At 26.4% G+C, this 19,395-nt stretch overlaps 1 protein-coding gene across 2 annotated transcripts in view; it reads left to right on the top strand.

The window, feature by feature from the left end:
- Positions 1-609: 609 nt before the first annotated feature.
- Positions 610-19,395, top strand: part of LOC148228559 (protein Wnt-2-like) — an 81,355-nt gene continuing 62,569 nt past the window's right edge. The window contains exons 1-2 of one of the 2 annotated variants that reach the window (XM_088200095.1): positions 610-820; positions 12,679-12,886. In XM_088200095.1, the coding sequence (XP_088056221.1) occupies positions 12,750-12,886 (137 nt within the window). In that variant the 5' untranslated portion in view covers positions 610-820; positions 12,679-12,749. The remainder of the gene's footprint in view (positions 821-12,678; positions 12,887-19,395) is intronic. The other variant, XM_088200094.1, reaches the window with a different exon arrangement.

The following is a 19,395-nucleotide window of genomic DNA, read 5'->3' as shown; positions in this document are numbered from 1 at the left end:
TACACTAAATGTTATTTTATTCACACTTAAAGATTTAATAAAAATATACATATACAAATAATATGAGTTGAAAAACTTAGTGAAAAAAACTTAAATATCGATAGAATCACAATTCGTGAGAACATTGCATTGTAACCAATCTTATAAATGTATAGTTTTAGAAACGTTGCTATATGCCATCAATTAAGATTTATATGACTCACGAAATTAAAATCGATATATTTTGACCCATCTTCTTAGTATCGAAATTCTAAGATCTTTAATATATTTCTCAGTATTGAAAGTATAAGTTATTTTTAGGGTAAAACTAATATAATAATAAAAATAAGTTTGCATACTCAACAATTTAAAAATCACAAAAATGTTATATATATTTACATATTATATATCAGTTTGACAACCATTGGTTCGCGTAATATTTTAACATATATAGTTAATTAAAGTTATTCAAATTGATAATAATTAGCATTAAAAATATTCGTTGACGATATTCGTCGACTGAGGAATCTAGTTTGATGGTGTTATAAATACAAATTTAAGAACCGATGCCGATGGTTCGTACCACCGATCAGGTGTTCTACCTGTCTTTCTATGCTGCTTGGATGCTGCCACAGTGTTGGTCCAGCATTCGTGCAAAGAACAGCTCTCCTGCTGTTTCTGGCAAAGAAGTGATTTTCGCGATGTGTGACAGTGGAAAAAATGTACATAATAATATCATACAATTTTAGTGTTGCTTGTTAAAATAATAATAAACAGTGAATATAATGACTCGAATGTAAAATTAAAATAATTTAAACATAATACGTTTACATTTTAAATGGTAAGGACTGCAAAAATATATATTATTATTTGTTATAATATTTCATAAAATATTATGTTTTAAGTTGTGTGCAAATAACGTGAGTAAATTTGCACTAAGCTATCAGATACCTATGATATAAAAGGCGGTGTAAGATCTCTTTTCGAGATAATACTATTTGGCAGGATCTCTATTTTTTTCCTATGTGCATTGAATAATAGATCTTTCGATGTGTTATATAATAAAAAAATCAATTTCTGAAACCCTTTCTAATGGGATTCAATTACTAAAGAAGCGGTTTCTATTGAAATATGATATGCTGGCAAAATTGCCGCTTCACAATTTCTAAGAAGCAGTCTATTGAGTATTTATTTTATTAAGCTTAATTTACCTCAAATTAATTAATATATAATACTATTTATTTTTTTATTTATACAATTTACTTTCAGAGAATATTTTGGTTTAAAAACGATTTTTTAATGAAATTGTTTTGTAATTAAAATAATATAAACAAAACTAAACAACAACATGTTTTTTTTAAATTATAACTAGAACATTATATGACATACTTACATATATAACAAACACACTAGTTATTTTTTATAGTAAATTATTAATATTTTCAATATTATTAATTATAAAGAAAAATATTACATTGAACGGAAAATAGAGTAATATATTCATATTTTGTGTTAGATTATTTATATTTTAATTATTGATTGTATGAGTTGGGAAAAGCTAGAAAAACATATTTAAGGAAATCGGTAATTAATTATAATTCAGAATTATTATTTATTTGCTTTTTTTATAATATGTGATTTTTACAAATAACTTAATAACTTAACAAAACACGAAAATTTTAATTCTGTCAGATCAGATTTAAATTATCTTTTTCTATCTACACTATGCATCTTTTATCGTCTTGTAGTTTTAGATATATATTTAATAAACTTTGTTAGAAATTACTGTATTGTGTTAATCGTTTTAAGTATATTATGCACAATTTATATAGTATGTTTTTTTGCTATGTTGGATTATTTATTTTGTAATATGTACATATTTGATTTTAAAAATTAATATTTATTTAATTTTTAATTCAATATAATATATCATATTAAATTAAATAACACATAATTACAATAAATATGTAAAATAGAGAGAAAGTTCTTTACAGTAAATCACATACCCCTTATTTTCAAATTATTGTTAACGAGAAAGTACGCAAACAATTTTCTCTCCTCATTCACCTTCTATCACAATTACATACATTCAGTTTCTATAAAATTGACTTTTATTTCATCAGCACATTGGTAAAAGGTGTATAATTCATATTTGATTATCAGGATGTTGCGTTACTATTTCTCGAATCGTACAGTCATTTTTCGCTATAAAAAAGTATGTACTACCTATTTTTTTCTCACATCATCAATAGCCAAATTACATAGTAATAAATATACCATGAACTTAGTCACGTCGAATGCTAGGAATAACATCTGTTTTTTTCTTAGCCTGTTTTTAATCATTCGTTAAAACTCGAACGATAGTAAATAATAATAACAAAAAGTTTTCTCAGGACCGATTTACGAACGTACATAAAAAAGTTAATCTTATAATATTGATGATATCATTGAGCGAATAGATTGATGGATAACAAAAAAAGCTGTATTTATTTGTGTAGGCTCGTTTGATTCATTGAATGATCTTTATAAATATATTATAATATTGTGACAAGAGTTACTGAACTTTTTATGTTTGAAATCTTGTCAAGTATATAAAGACGTAAACATTATTTTATTGTATCATTAGACAGTTTTATTTGGGTATAACTGCTTTTAAGTATACGTATATTTTTTATAGACTTTCACTTCAATAATCTTTGGGTTATTATAAAAAAATACATTATTGAAATTTTATGTATTAATTAAAATCAATTAATGCTGATTATTTAATAATATTATTTATTTTTGTATTATTATTTAAATACAAAAATTGTATTAAATAAATTAATTACATATTAAACCATTATATTTAAAATAATAATATAAAATAAAAAATATGTTTTTTTAAAGTAACTAATGGAAAATAGTTTAAGCATATAGATTATACTTATATTAAATATTTATATTATTTAAATAAAAATAAAAAAATAATTGAGTATAAAAAATAAATTATTATAAGTGACAAATTTAAAATTGAAAAGTTTTGATATATAATATCTATATTTAGCTCAACGTATATGTATGTGGCATATCGTTTGTACCATACGCGATAAAGCAATATTGCATAGGTTATAACTATTATATACAGTTTGATCCTATCTTTATCTACATTTTTACCTGATTCCAATGTCTATTACAACTCATACTATGTATCTCATATTTTCCATTCCCACTTAATTATTTTATAAAAAGCACAATTTAACAATGGACTTTAATTTTTATAAGCATACATTGCTGACAACTGACTTTTATGACAATGCAGAAATTCCATATACGACTAGTCGATGGTTTAGCGCCGATGATTGCCAACAATGTTTTGATATGTCCTAGAGCGGAAGAACCGCTGTTTAATTGATACTTTTTTTCACAATGGTCACTCACATTGTGGTCTGTATTTAGTGGTATGAATGGGCAGTATGTTAATGGCCATTCGCCGACACCGACAAAAATGCAATAATTGGTTATTACGGATGTTGAGAGCCTTTGTTGTCGTTTACACGCAGTTCTTTTCAGTTTTTATGCTATTCACGAGATGACGTAAACAAATAATGAGCTTTTCCAATGGTACGTTTCTGCGATTTTATAACTACGATATTACGCTAATTGGCCGCGTACTTACCGTTTGCATTAAGTGAACTCGTTTTCCGCTTGTATTATTTTCCCTATGCGATTTAGAGTGACGTATTTATCGTGTTACTAATAAAAATATATGTATATTTATAACAAAAATATGGATCGCCCAAATTTAGCGTTTTTACAAAAAAATGGCTTCATTCTAGTAAATAAATATTTATTATTAGTACTTGAAAAAAAAAACATTCAGGTGTGTTCTGATGAAAACATCCATTTTTACTTGTATGTGGTGATTCTAAAAATAAATGATGATATATACCGATGAAAAGAATCACTATATGAATCAAGTTTAATATAATCGATCTTTGAATGAGCCATTACAACAATCTGGATACCTTTGACGGAATAAAATACCAATATATCAATCATTAAAGAGCTATTAGATTAAGGAGTGACTGTCAATTTTAGCCACATTACTTTAAGAATTCCTTGAACACATTACTAGTTAAATATACAATTTAAAACAGATCGTGGTCGAAAATATATGAGGTAGATTTAAATTATATAGAGAAATTTTACAGGCTACGGAATAATTGTCTTTTTGCACCCTATGGTCTTTATCATAATTTATTCACAATTATAAATTAAATCAGTATTAGTTTAAACTTATGTTAAAGTAAGATACTTTTGCGCAATCCTCAAGTGTTCTGTCTCGGTGTTACTGTGTCCATTCCAGTATTATTTTTTCATTTTATTATGAAATGAATATTTCACTGTGATAAAATATATGATCCTCTCATGTTCATATTCATTTTCAAAGACAGTTATTTGTAGATTAGTTTATGTCTAAGTTTAAATGTATTTTTGATAAAATACGAAATAAATATTACTGACGTTGCTTTGATTTTTTACGTTTATGAAAATCCTACTATTATGACTAAGGTATATCTTGTGTTATTTTTTTAAATACAGATTAAATGTATCATATCACTTAATATCAGATCATTATTTTTTACATCAAATCAATCAAACTATTATACGATCCACTGCTATAAAAAGTCGTGATTTTAACGTCACGCGTTTGACTAGGATCGCTTCATTACGAATCACGACCGCCGTAGATCAATCTATCGATCCCCTTGGGGATCTACATAAAATTATATAATTTATCAATACAGATTGATTTATTAAACTTTCAAAACGTCACTCGTGCATGCAGTTAGTAATAGTTCGTCACAGTTTTAACGACGAAAAGCGATTGATTAATGAAAATCGCCATTGTGAGTAATCGTCGTATAATATCTGACCTATAAAATCGATTTTCATTATCGACAATTTACACGCTCAGTTTTATCAACTATTCCGTGTTGTGTACTTGAATGCCAATAGTTATGGTCAAATCTTAAAGACCTTTTTAAAGCGTGTAAACAGTGCGTTTAATTCTAACCAATGGGGGAAAAATCAAATAAATTAAAATTTAGCATGACTTAAATTTTGATGATTATTTATAAATTACACTACATAAACTTTTAAGTAACTCAGTTAATTTAATATACAAATTAATATATATTTAAAATGAAATATTATATATGTATTATTTTACCAATTTATTTAAATTTTATATTGTTACAATTTTTTATAATAATCAATAAATGTGACATATGCCATCAGAACTAAATTTTGTACAATTGCACTTTACTCTAAGAAAAATATAGTCACTCCAACTAATATTACCATTCTTCTGCCTGAAGACTAAAACACCCCTAATCGAGGAATAAACAGTTGAATAAGATTGTATTTATGTACTATTTCTGAAGAACTGCCTTGCGATCTATGTATTTATGTATATAATATACCAAACATATCTCTTTAAAATTGTTTCTTTAAAGAGATGATAGATCTCACTCATTTTCGTTTATTATAAATGATACATTTGATTGAAGCTTTTGAATGATGTTGCTGTGGTTCAAAATGAATCCTCTAATTCGGTATTTTAGTCACTCTAACCTATAGAAAAATATAGTCAAAACAACAATTCCGGGCCTCATGAAAAAAATACCATTTTATATATTTTTTAAAATCGTAATTTAATTTCTTGAATAAATAATAATAGGTACGAGTTCACCCTTTCTATGCTACAAATAAATATAAAGATTAGCATCATATTTATCATTGAAAATTATTAAAAATATCTACACATAATATTTACCTGATAATTAGTTGCTTTAAGAATTCCTTGAACACATTCAAAACATTCAAGGTCAAAAGCAGTAAAATCGTGAGTCACCGTCGCAGTGTGAACGCTCGTTACCGAGCGTTCCCACAGCGACGGCACCGAAACGATTTTATTGCTTTTGACGTAAATTTTTACCTTCTGAGAATTAATAATTGTTTTTGCGCTCTCCTATTGCTCAAAATTCAATTTGAAAATACTTTTATCAGCCCACAGTAATATCGGTAAAGGCAGTATAATATCGAAATACAGACAAACCATGGAACAATGTCTGTGTGTACTTATTTTTTCGCTTATTTTTCCCTGAGAGATGAGTTGGCTTAGTTTGTATTTTGGACTTGATCTCATATGAGTTCTAAAAAAAATTCTGTTTTAGCACTTAGATTTGGGTTTGAACAGCAAATGGACGTTTCACTTCTATCAAATTGAGTTTCATAGACATTTTAAATTATCAGTTAAATTATATTTTAGCTAGTAGTAATATATATCTACTGGTGAAAATGTATTTAGACTTTACTAGTGAAAATATAACTTTAATAAAAAATACACATGCAGATAATTTATATTTTCACTTGTAAAAATATATATATATATACTAGTAAAAATGTATTCCGATATGATTTTACTGTAATGACATATTTTAAAAACTATTTTCGGGATAGATTTGAGACTGGTTTTTCTGGATTTTCTTTTAAGAATAACCATATGAAAGTGAATGTAATATTTATTTATTTTGCTGCATTAAATCTAGCTGTCAAATTACCGCGTCATTAATAGCCGCGTTAAAAAACTACAATCTGTCCCTTTGAATAATAATGGTAATTGTAGAAAGTGGGTGTTTTTGAAGGCAATGTTTCGCTATAACTTATACCTGAAATACATCAGTATATAAGTACATCTCAAACACATGTAGTTTAGTTTAGATTCATTATTTGAGGTTGGTTTTTACTTTTTTTATAAACATATTCTTTTTTTATAAACATATTCCAGAGTTGGTCCTCTTCTTATAAACATATTCCAGAGTTGGTCCTCATGGCAGGCCTGATTGTAACCTATCGCATCTTTTTTTCGCCATAATCAAATATATATTATATGTATTGTAGTTAAACACTTCTAATCAATAAAGAAACATATTATATTCAGTTAACTCTTTGACGTTAAGCAAGGTTGTATTTGTGAAGAATCAACTTCCGATTTATGTATCATATGTATGTAAATAACTTTAATAAAATTGTCTTTGACTATAGAAAGAAAATAGATTTGACATGTTTTGAACTACTCAAGTTCAAGTTTAGTTCAAACCTGTTTTATTATTTTTTTAAGTACATATTATATGTATAACAAACGCAATAATATAGCATAAACCATAATTTTATTATGTCTTGTATTACGTTTAAAATAAACATAGTTAAAAACCATTGATATCTATAAAACTTTTTTTATTCACATAAATATAAAATTAAAGAATAAACGCTCTTTTTATACATTTTCCATTGATGAAAAACATTTTGTATAATTTAAACTTAGTTCAGGTGTGTTCAATTTTTAATTTCATAACGAATTCGTTACTGCAATTAAATAGTCATAATATACATAAATGCCTGAGCACGATTTTATCTTTACACTTAAAGCCAAACCAAACCGATTTCAGCGAACAAAGCCGAGAATATGCGCAGTGATATATGAAATGGAACGAATCATGCAACAAAGTACCGCGAAGCTTTCGCGAGCTTTTATCATTAACTCCCCGACGAGCGATGAAAAACACTTGTTCATTAATTTTCTTTAACTTCTAAGAAAACACATCGCAAAGTAGATAAATCTCTATGGTACTGTACAATAATTTCTTATGCGTTTTTTTCGAGTGTACCATTTCAAAAATATATAGTGTTCCTTTTGTGAGCGAATTCAATCAACCGTGGAGACCATTCAAGGTCCGTCCTGAAAGGTTACAATTTATTCACGTTCCAAAAGGCCGGTGGAGGGGGTAATAAATAATGTTTTATCCGGCGATCCCACCGTTGTCGTATGATTTACTGACGATTATCCGCTCCGCTACCTGTTACGGTCGCTGCGATTTTGATTAATATTGTTTTTCTTTGTAACCAGAACGGCAAAAAAATAAAATGCTCATCGACCACCTTTTACGAAACTGTGCTGTTGTTGTCCGACTTCATAACCCATTCTATGCAAATTTTCATGGATAATATGCGTGTTGCAAAATCGAAAATAAAATATATTACACGCGGACCCCATTGATGAAGTCGATTATTTTTATGGCACAAAAAGAGCAAATCATTGTTGTAAATGGTAAAATATTGATAATAGTATGTTGTATATCAAACCTTTCTATAAATGAAGTTCTTAAATGTCCTCTTATACTATTAAATATATTTATAAATTATACAGTAGACATTTTTTTAAACATAATTTTAATAATGTTTAATTTAAATTTTTGTATGGTAAAATGTAGAATAATTTTGCTTGATTTACATATATACTATATTATGCAATATTTTTTTCTTCATTTTTAATTTCTTCGTATGATCTTCTTAAATATCTTCAAATTTTATTTAAATTTTATTGCTTTGATAAAGTATCCAAAAATATTTTTTTTAACAATATATAACGCATTAAATTTATTAAAAGCTGATTATGCTTAACTATTTTTAAAGTAAAATAAGATTTAATAAAAAATTCTCAGTAGATTATTTTTAATAAAAATAAGAAATTATTCTTTATATAAATGATGATGATGTAATTCTTAATATTAATCGAGTTATTTAAAATTTGCAGCAAAATTTTTATTGCACTTAATTTTAAATATAATGTAACTATATAATTAGTACTTAAATTTATAACTACTATTAGTTAAATATCAGAACTATGATCGATCAGAATTATAACAAAAGTAGCATAAACACTTCATGTTCCATTTTATAAAAATAACAAATCATATCCCAATTAAAAAAAAAATTGTCAGTTAATGTAATTTTATTATTTATAATTAATAATATTGATTTTGCGTAATCTATTATTTTGATAAGCGTACACAATAAATATTTTTAAAATGCCTTATATATTTTTATGTATACGTTTACAACTTTTACAGTATTTAATATTTGTCTAGATATAAAACGGTTTCTTAACACAGAGCAAAAAAAAATAATCTATAAAAATCATTTTCACATTATTATATCCAGATTACGCTACATAATATTCACATTTATTAAAAATGATCTGATTTATGTGTCAGTTTTGCGCTTATCTCAAATCAGACTATTCTTCTAGCACGGTTTTTTTTATTGTAAGATAAGTATAAGCGATAATAACAAAAAATAGATCAGTGCATAGCTTTATTTATGAATCAGATTATTTATTTTTTCTTTATGTATTATTTTTATTAAGGTCGTGAAATTTTTTTATAAAAACGATTTTAAATTACAGTAATTTTTGCTCTATACATTGCTTTAATAATAAAAATGTTAAAATATACTAAGCAAGTTATAATTGCGATGTTTACATTTGTAGATTTAATTATTACTATTGTACAATATATTTTTACAATTTATCATTATTGTACTGTTGTCTATATAAAAAAAATTGTAAGCATCGTAAAAAAGTTTATTTTATACTCGAATCATAAATCAGTTACTTAATCGCTATTTTTTCGTCAATATTATAAAAATATTTTTTTTTTAAATTAGGTTACTGAAAATTTATTTAATATCAGATTTTTTAATTTCTTTATATAATATATACAAATATTACCAATGAGCAATTTATCTTGCTTAAACCATTATGATATATTATAGAATTCTAAAAAAATATAATAAGATGGTAGGAGTAATTGCTTTAGTATCTTAATTAAAACTTGTAGCTTTTACATTTAATACAAATATTTCTGGAAATATTTTAATTTCAATTTTATACTTAATAAATAGCGCTTTATTAAGCTTCCTGTATTGAAGCAATGGCTTTGGATTACCATACCAAAACCTTACTTTTGCTGCTAAAACTACATTATTTATTTAAAATTTAATAATTAAATAAATATAGGGTGCTTAATATATATGTATTCAAAACACTACATATATATTAAAAAAATCCAGCAACCGGGATACACACAAGAAGTCGCGTGTTTGCTGGTGAAAAACGACACATTAAGGGCAATTATCGCCGATGTCGATTGGAGTCGCTAATCCTTTGGCGGTTAAAGTGTTAATTGCTTCACAGCAAACAGAAAAGTGTCGCATATGTTGACTCAAAGTGTTAGCCATGTCGCGTGTTTACAATACAGCGACAATGCGCGTCATTTTTACAAAGTGTCACGCGACATTTTTTTTAAATATTTCTAATTTATAAAAAAGCGGTACAGGTGTTTAAAAATTACGCCCAATTATAATACTATACAAGCGCACCTTCGGTAAATATTTGTAATTTTCCAGGAAAGCACGAATACGCCTCCTATTGAAACAGCGCGAAAATCTCTTGTGAAATCGGCTGTGAAAAAAACTTTTGTTGACACCGTTAAATTATTGTGAAAAATGTGTGCAGTTCGTTCTACGTCTTTCTAAATCGTTTTTAAAATAATAATTAAAATTTTGGAGCTAAGTAACATGTTATGAATCAATAAATAAATCAAAGTAAATAATAAATGTTGCTTAAAAACTTAGACAGACCTTAAAACCTTTATTATGATTTGTTTTACAATGTGTTAGTTTTATTCTAACAGTGAAAATTTTATTAAAATTTCTCAACTCCCAGCAATTAATTATATTTTATTATTCATACACAATCTTAAGGAATTTATAAGTTCATGAATTATCTCTTTACATTCATTTTTTAATGATAACTTTAGATTTATTTACGTTGAAACAGTAAACAATACTTTATTGGCTCAGATAACATAAACTTAAATTTAATGATTAAATTTTAATTAAAACATGTTAAATTCCATGAAGTAGTGAATACGTGATTTTCAGCACGCTTGAAAAACGTGTATATATTTAATTAAAATTATCATGTAATTAAAAATTTGTATAAAACATCACAACACAATTTTCAAAGAAATCAGTATTTGTATGTAAACACTAATTGGGCTATTGATAGTTAATTTTTACTTTCTTACGTTCTCAGATCAGATCAATCACCATCTCGTCAGAATCCGAGACAATTTGTATTGTAATTAAGCAAGGTATTTTTTAACCCGCTCTTCGTAGTTAACCAGACCGAAATTTATGTTAAAAGCTCATTTCCATAGAGGGAAAAGGTCGTTATGGTAATTTTCTTGGAGCAGGTCTTTATCTTCGGATCTGGCATTTTATGCAGATTTTCGACGCCCCCCCATCGGAATTTTTAATTTAATTAAAAACGAAAACAACAAACAACCCGCGCATATATTTATATAATATTTCATAATCAACCGACGATGAGAACTAATCAGATCGACGATCCAACATCCCAAGGATCTGCGTTTGATAATCGTTCGACTGGCCATTCTAAATGTTAGATGCTAGATAAGAAGACAGATGCTCTCGTAGAAGTTAAACAGCATTGGTCTTGGGTAACATATATAATTTATAATTATCATCTGATACAAACGATCGCCCATTAAGCCTCTTGCTAATTGCTTACTATTAAAAATTAATTAAAACTGTTAAAAATTAAAGAGATAATGAGATGGATCTATCAATTGATATTTTACTTTAAAATTATTTATATTAATTTTTTTTTATAAATATATATATATATATATATATTTATAAAAATAAATTATACATTTTAAAACACACACGTTAAACATAATTTATTTTATACTAAACAAGGCGTAATTATATAGTCTGTAACGTAAGAATAAGCAATATTTTATATATTCTGACATAAACATTTGTCAGTACAATCATGTGTTACAAATAAAAAATAGTTTTAATATATCTATGAACGTATGTACTATGTATTAATATGAGATATGAAACAGTGCATATCGCCTTATTGGCATTTATATCCAAAATAGTTTTTATGAAAAGATTAGAAAAAAAATTAAATGATAAAAGTTTGTATTATCACTGCCTTATTTTTGTCATTGTTGTTTGTGTTCCGTACTTTTAATATAAATAAAATCATGTACATGCATCATTGATGTAAATTTTTTAAATTTATGGTTCACTTTTTATCATTCTATGTTCTATAATGAAGTACACAACTATTCTATTATGTTTTTATATTTAAAATCATAAGTTCGTTTGATAAAGTTGGATATCTTAGCACTTAATATATTTTCTTGCTCAGTTAATAGAATATATTTTTCTACAACAAAAATAGTATAACGTATCTTCAGTTGAAGCATATGTGCCACACACCTCATACCAGTGAAATCAGTCAGTGTAGCGCTACCTATATTATCAGTATTATTTCGGCTGCAATGTGATTTTTTTTATCTAATGTTTTGACATTTTGACAAATTTAATTATTGTCTTATTAATGAGATAAAGATTGATATTTTTAGAAACGTAAATATCAGTTTTCCACTATTGCTATAACATTATCATTTAAAAAATGTATTTTTAATTAGCCTTGATATAAAGGAAAATAAATATTTATGAATACCTAGCTTATATTTCTTATATTAAAATATATAAATTATACCTTAACTCATAATAGAGTTTGTCACTAATTAGAACCATCATAAATTATAAGTTATCATTAAATTAATATGAACTATCACTCATTAAAATGCCAGGAAGTTAATTATCAAAACAAATAATAATATTTATTTATTTAATATGGAATGTTAATAGTGTTAATAAATCGTGTCTAAATAAATGGTTGATAATTGAATTTTCACCCATTAGATTGGATCAATGGTGACATTATAAACAATGTGATATGTGGCAATTAAACGTGAAGAAGATGTGATCGCAGAATGCTACTGATCTCCTATCGGCGGGCCATTGGTTTGGGGGCTTCCCGAGGTGCAGGGCGGAGCCTCAGAGCCCCCATCGTACACCCCGCCTGTTGGACATCTCTTTTCCTGTTGATTGTCTACATCATTCATGTCAGGTACGAGCCCATTCACTTTTATTTACACACCGGCAATTATCTCAAATTTGTGGGTGGGCATCTCTACCCCAAGGGGCAAAATCCCTATTTTATTATTTTTTTTTTGTGTAATTTTTGTGTATCGCAAAAACACGCCCATTGCGGTCCTGTATTATTTTTTTTATAATGTATAACCTTCCAGTTATTATGCGCACTAACTTATTATGAATTCGGGTTCTCAGTATTTCAAGGGTACGAACAAAACGGATCGTTTATGTATTTTAAATAAATATGTGTGTGTGTGTATTTCTTCTTCTTTATAATTATAAGGTCAAAAATGTACGCTGTGACCGCATTTGATTTATGTTCCCGTCAGGATTATTGCAAATAAGTTACATCTCAAACGGTTTAGAGACCGCAAAATGTTTCAGGCCGTTAAACTAACAATAATTAACTGCCTAATTTTATGGGCGAATCGCGAACTTTGTTGTTGTATATAATTTCAATTTATTTGACGAGAAAAATGTGAGATATTTTCAAAAAATATGCTAAAATGAGTCAAGGTTTTAAAAAATACTTGTTTTTTATATGTCACGCTTTATTTTCATGGCTGTAAATAATTAAAGAATATGGAAGTGAATTTTTCAAGGAACCTATTGATTCTTGTTAAAAAAAATACGCCACAGCTTTAACTGTATATTACATTTAACTATATTATTTCAATAATATAAAGTAATAGATTACCCAATATTTTTAGTGCCAATATTAGTTATAGTTAAGCATTAAATCACATTTGACTTCAAATAAATATCATACATAAAATTAACTTAGATTCGTTTATATTGATAATATTTAGAGAGTTAAAAGATAGAGCAATGATAACAATACATATATAAATATGCTATTGCGCTACAAAATATATAAATTTATATATTTTGTAGCGCAAAAAATTCTTTGTAAATTTGGGATAAAAGTTTTTCATTGTATTTTTATTTTTATGTTTTTTGTATGTTGTTTACATGTCGTTTTTTTAATGAAGCATAAAATTTAATGGGAAAAAAAATATTCTAAATACATAACCTTCTCTCACATCTCGGTTAATTTTTTAATTCAATTATCATTAATTATTATGATGCAAAATATTCTAATAGCCCACTTTTTACATCACCTGCATTTTAATTTTTTTGTCATCTGAGAAGTGTTAAAAATAACTGGTAGTTGGATGAAGCAAGGTCTAGAGAATAAGGTGGATCAGATAAAACCTCAAAGCCAAGTTCTTTAATTTTATAGAGATGTAATTTCCACACACGAGGATACGCATTGTCGTGTTGTAGAACTATTCAAGTTCTGTTGACAAGTGTAAGCCTTTTTTACTTCCTCGTAAACAACGATTCAGCTGATCACAATAAAAGCTTGCTATTATTTTTAGGCAGGTTTAAGAGTCACAATCTCTTTGCAATCCCACCATACACACATAATAAGATTTTTTTACTGTGAGCCCAGTTTTCAAGGTATATTTTGCTAATTGTCTTTTAGATAACCACTGTCTTCTACGACGATTTTTGTCCTAAAATGCCTATTTCTCCTCTTCATGTATCAAATGATCGAGCTTCAAGATCCAGAAGCTCTTAAGATATGCGGATACGATCTGACATGTTGTGTTTGCTCAATTCACATGGAAAATACACCTCGTCTCTAAGCCTTTTCAATATTATTGCTGTATTATACTTATGCACTGGTGAATCGGACTGATTTAGTTTATCGGCAAGTTGGTTGATAGTTTGAGTAGGATTTGCTTCTATTTCTGTAGCCAGGATATCATCGTCTATCGTTGCTGATCTATCTAGCACTATTCTCGATATCGTAATTTTCCATTCAAAATAAAACACTAAAAAAATAAGCACCTACTACTTCACAAATGCTTTTAATGGCCATTAAGAATTTTATAACATGCAATTTTGTATAAATGGTTCACATGCTAAAAATTAGGGCTTCGTGAATACTAGGAACAATTTTTTTTAAATATGAGAATGTGTAGTTCTGATGTACACCAACATTAGTACTAAGTTATCAATGGATAAAGCACGACTGACAGTTAAAACATAAATAAAAAAATTATTTCGGGATTAGCAAATACTTTCGGGATTAAAAAATATAAATAAAATAAATGGTTTTCAGTACTAATTATATTAATTTTATATGCTGTAATTTAACTTTCTAATGATATCAAATTAATCCTAGCGGAATGTACATATTTTTACTGTTAGTATAGCGTTAAAAAATTGATAAACTGCCTTTAAGAAAAAATATACGTACTCGTAAAAATATAACTATGGCAATTAATTATTTGTGTTTCTTTGGCAATACATATTATGAGCATTTTTTCTACTTTAAAAATTCATAAATATATTATTGAGGTGAAAAATTTAGCTATAAGTGAATTCAGTAAATATTTTGTAAAATGAGACTTATATAATAACTAGATAAAATTTTTTATGGAAAAATACAAAAGCCATTTAAATACTAAAACTTATTGTTTATATTATATATAGCAATATTTAATAAGCAGAAAAAATATGAAAGCTATATATTTTATACATATACATAGTTATAAAACAAGTATATATTATGTTAAAATTTGAACATATTTTATACCTATATTTTTTATGACCAGTGACTTAAAATGGTTAGTTGAAATACGGTCAGTTATGTATTAGTTACAGTTATTATGGGGGTTATATTTTGTTTTATTTTTTTTATTAAATGTAATATTTTGACTAAAATTTTTTTAATCTTAACTAAATTGCTAAACATTATACAAACCAACAATAAAGTATTTGTATAATATAAATCATAATCAATAATATTGTTTTAAATGTGATTAAAAGATAAATTAGTTTTGTTATTGTTACTAAATACAGTTAACAGTGGTGAGACGTGTTTCTACTAAAAAAATATTTTTCCAGAATTTTTTGAAAAAAATACGAAATATTTTCCACAATTTCTCAAAAAATTAGCCGCAATATTTTAGGTAAAAATAGATTTGTTCGAGTATTTATAAATATTTTACAACTGCTGTATTTTTTATACCGTTGCATAAAAAAAGGTGGGTGCGCGCCAGATGTTTGAGAATATGTGTGCTTCTTGATAGAGGTAGGAAGTATTTAAATGGCAAAATTGTTAATGATTTGCTCAATTGTTTGAGCAAATCATTAACAATTAATTGTTAATGATTTGATATTAATGATCAGATAATAAAAAACAGCTCTGCGTGGAAATCGGCATATTGCAAAAATGTATGGGAGCTTTTCACAGAATTAATTTTCCACAATTTTTAATCTCGTTTTTTTAATAATCTATAGAGTTTTTTCTAATCTTTATCCTGTTCAAAATATAAGTTACACCAACTGTTTCAAGACAATTTTCTTTACCATTTGGGTTTAAATACAAGAGCGCAAAAAGCCTTATAATTCGACGCCTTATAATTAATCGAAGTAGATCGTTTTGTTCTGGTCCTTCGATTATTCGCGTTCTTTATAACAAATTATGATCCTATTAATGATCACCCAGTTCTCTGTTTATCAACAATATAAATATATCTACAATAATAAACATTACTATTATAATTACATATATTTATATTTTTATTATTTTTATTTTTTTTTCAAGAAATATCAGATTCTAGTTAACAATAAACTCGTGAACTTGGTCTATCGTATGTTTTGCGAAATCAAATTTTTAGTATATAATTATCTTCAAAAATAGATAAAAATTATTTATATACACATTGAAATAAAGAACAGCCCAAGACCCCCCGAAAGCAATTCATACGAACATTTCAATACCTCAACCAAACACAATAATCACACGATTCATTTTTCAAATCATCTCAGTTTAAGCACCAGACAGGTGAATACGATCATAGCAATTAACGTGAATGAACGAAGAAAATCAGGTTAACGAACGCTTGTTGGCTTTGACGTGAAAAAATGAAAGTTCCGAAATCACAAGAACACCTGTTTGCACTCGGCGCTCCTTCTTTCCCTGAGATAAAGAAAACCTTCTATTTTGAGCAATAAAATTATATCTACAAAATAACACGACTTGATACCGCGCACAGTTGAATTAATATACGACATCGTAAAGCTGAATGTAAAAGACGGTGTGAAAAGGGTCGGGATTTCTATAATATACTACAATATTAATAAATGTTCATATGTATATATATATATATATATATATATATATATATATATATATATAGAACATCAAAGATTTAAAAATATTAGTTATTAAATAAATTAAATATTTCTTATAAAAAAGTTGATCAGAATCGATATTATTATATATTATAAATAAATCAAAGATTGAAATGATAAGCTGTTGACCTGTTGCGTGATCATTTTGAGTTCGATGACTTTTTCAATAATCTTTAAGTATCATTCAAAAGTGATTGAACATGTTTATAAGATGTTCTATCTGAGATGTGTGCTTTTTATTATATACGAATGCAAGCATCTCAATCAAAATGCATATTTTATGGTAATGTACATAAATAAAATGCAGGATATAATGCCTTCATATTTTATTGTTTAAATATATTAATAATTATCAATAGTTTAATTAGAAAAAGCATTATAGATCTAAATTCTTAAATTTAAAAAAAAATAGTTTCCATCATCATAGATTAGGTTTTGTGTATGTGAATTATTGAAAAATAATTTTCGAAACGTAAAAATGCTAAATCTGAAATTTTCATTATTCGAGAGCCTTTTTTTGCTAAAAATTAAATTTATACGAATATTTTCAATTTTTTTATAACCGCTGAATTTTTTAATACAGCTGCATAAAAAAATTAAATCCGTTTTAGTTGTTTAAAAATATTCATGCTTTCTTGAACACTTTTAATAGAGACACAGAAGTATTTAAATAGCAAAAATTTGCTTAAATATTTTAATTGCCCCTATATTTGCTTTTGTAGTTTTAATACCACATTATTAATCAAATAAAAAAAGTTAAAATTAGCAGATTGCAAAAATTTATGGGAGCTTTCCACAGTTTCTATTTCACTGAAAAATTTTCAACAAAAAAACAAGGATGACCGATTTAATTTAGATAGGATGTGCTTTTTAAAAGTTTTTTTAAGAATAATGTGTGACAATTTGCCTACTAACTTATATATAAAATATTAAATATTAGCAAAAAAATATTTTTTTAAATTAAAACAATGAAAATATTTTACATTTATATTATAAAGATATCTACAAAATTATTCTGTATTTTTATGATCATAATATTTATTTATTACCAAATTAGAATTTTAATTTACAAAATTAAAATTCTAATTTTTTAAATTAAAAACAAAATGCCTACTTGCAAGCAAAATAAAATCAAGCTTTTATTGAAGACTTGAATTTTGAAAAAAAAATTGTAACTAATTAGTTTAATCAAAAAAGTCTAATAAGTAAACAACAAAACATCCAGTTTAATCACTGAAGTGAAACTTTACTTTTTTGCGATAAGCAAAAAAGTAAAATTTTGAAATGTTACAGAAGATTTTTAGCACTGAAGTTATAAAATAGTATTTCGTATTAATTTAGATTAAATTACCTCAATTTGTAAGATTTATTCGAGTTTTTTAAATATTTTAATAATTCGTGACTTTTAACTGTTTCAATTTGATCTACATGGAAAATTTATACTGCAACCAAAATTCGCAGCTATAAAATATAAAACCAGATCAAATTTATATATAATATATATAAAGACTTAATTTATTGCTCAATAAAAATATTTTTATTGGACCACCTGTATAAAGTTTCATTAGTGAATATTTATTAAAGATCTTGTTTCGTTATGTCACAAATCAAATATAAATGATATTTGATAAAATTTATTAGAGAAACGCCCTTTTCTTTACGATTACAAATTCAAAACTAACTAGTTCGCTCTAGAGCGATAATCGAAAGCCTTATTGATATATTATGCATGGTTACCCGTCGAATATGTAAATCTAGTTGTAGTATTTTAGAACACGTTCCAGACTTTTGATTTACACTCTGTTTCTGGGGATGTTCGTTATACCACAAGTAGAAATGTAAACGCCATAATTGAAAATTTCGTTGCGACGACAATTAGCCGCGGTCAAACACGGAAAGTGCCTTAAGGTGCTATTGTAAATAACAATTAAAATAAAATAAATATATGACCAACAAGCACGGATAAATACAAACACACGAAACGAGACTCGTAAATAAGACAAGCTCAAATATTTGAGCTTTGGAACGCTTTAAAGCAGGACGCGCTCTTTCTCACCTCACGTGGCGAATGGCCGACATTCTAATATTACTTCAATAATAATATTATATTAAGATTTAAAAGAACACAGATGTAAATTTATATAAGTAAATAACGGACATAAAAAGTTATTTGCTGACCCATTTATTTAGTATTCAAGTATGTTTATACAATTTTAAATATACGATATTAATATGAGAGTTGTATTTTATTTCCTATATATATCATCGACT

Source organism: Plectrocnemia conspersa, unplaced genomic scaffold (genome assembly GCF_051122295.1).
Source record: "Plectrocnemia conspersa isolate PC_06_02 unplaced genomic scaffold, ASM5112229v1 ptg000012l, whole genome shotgun sequence".
In the NCBI taxonomy this organism is placed as follows: Eukaryota; Metazoa; Arthropoda; class Insecta; order Trichoptera; family Polycentropodidae; genus Plectrocnemia; species Plectrocnemia conspersa.
This window is presented reverse-complemented; position numbering and strand designations above follow the sequence as displayed.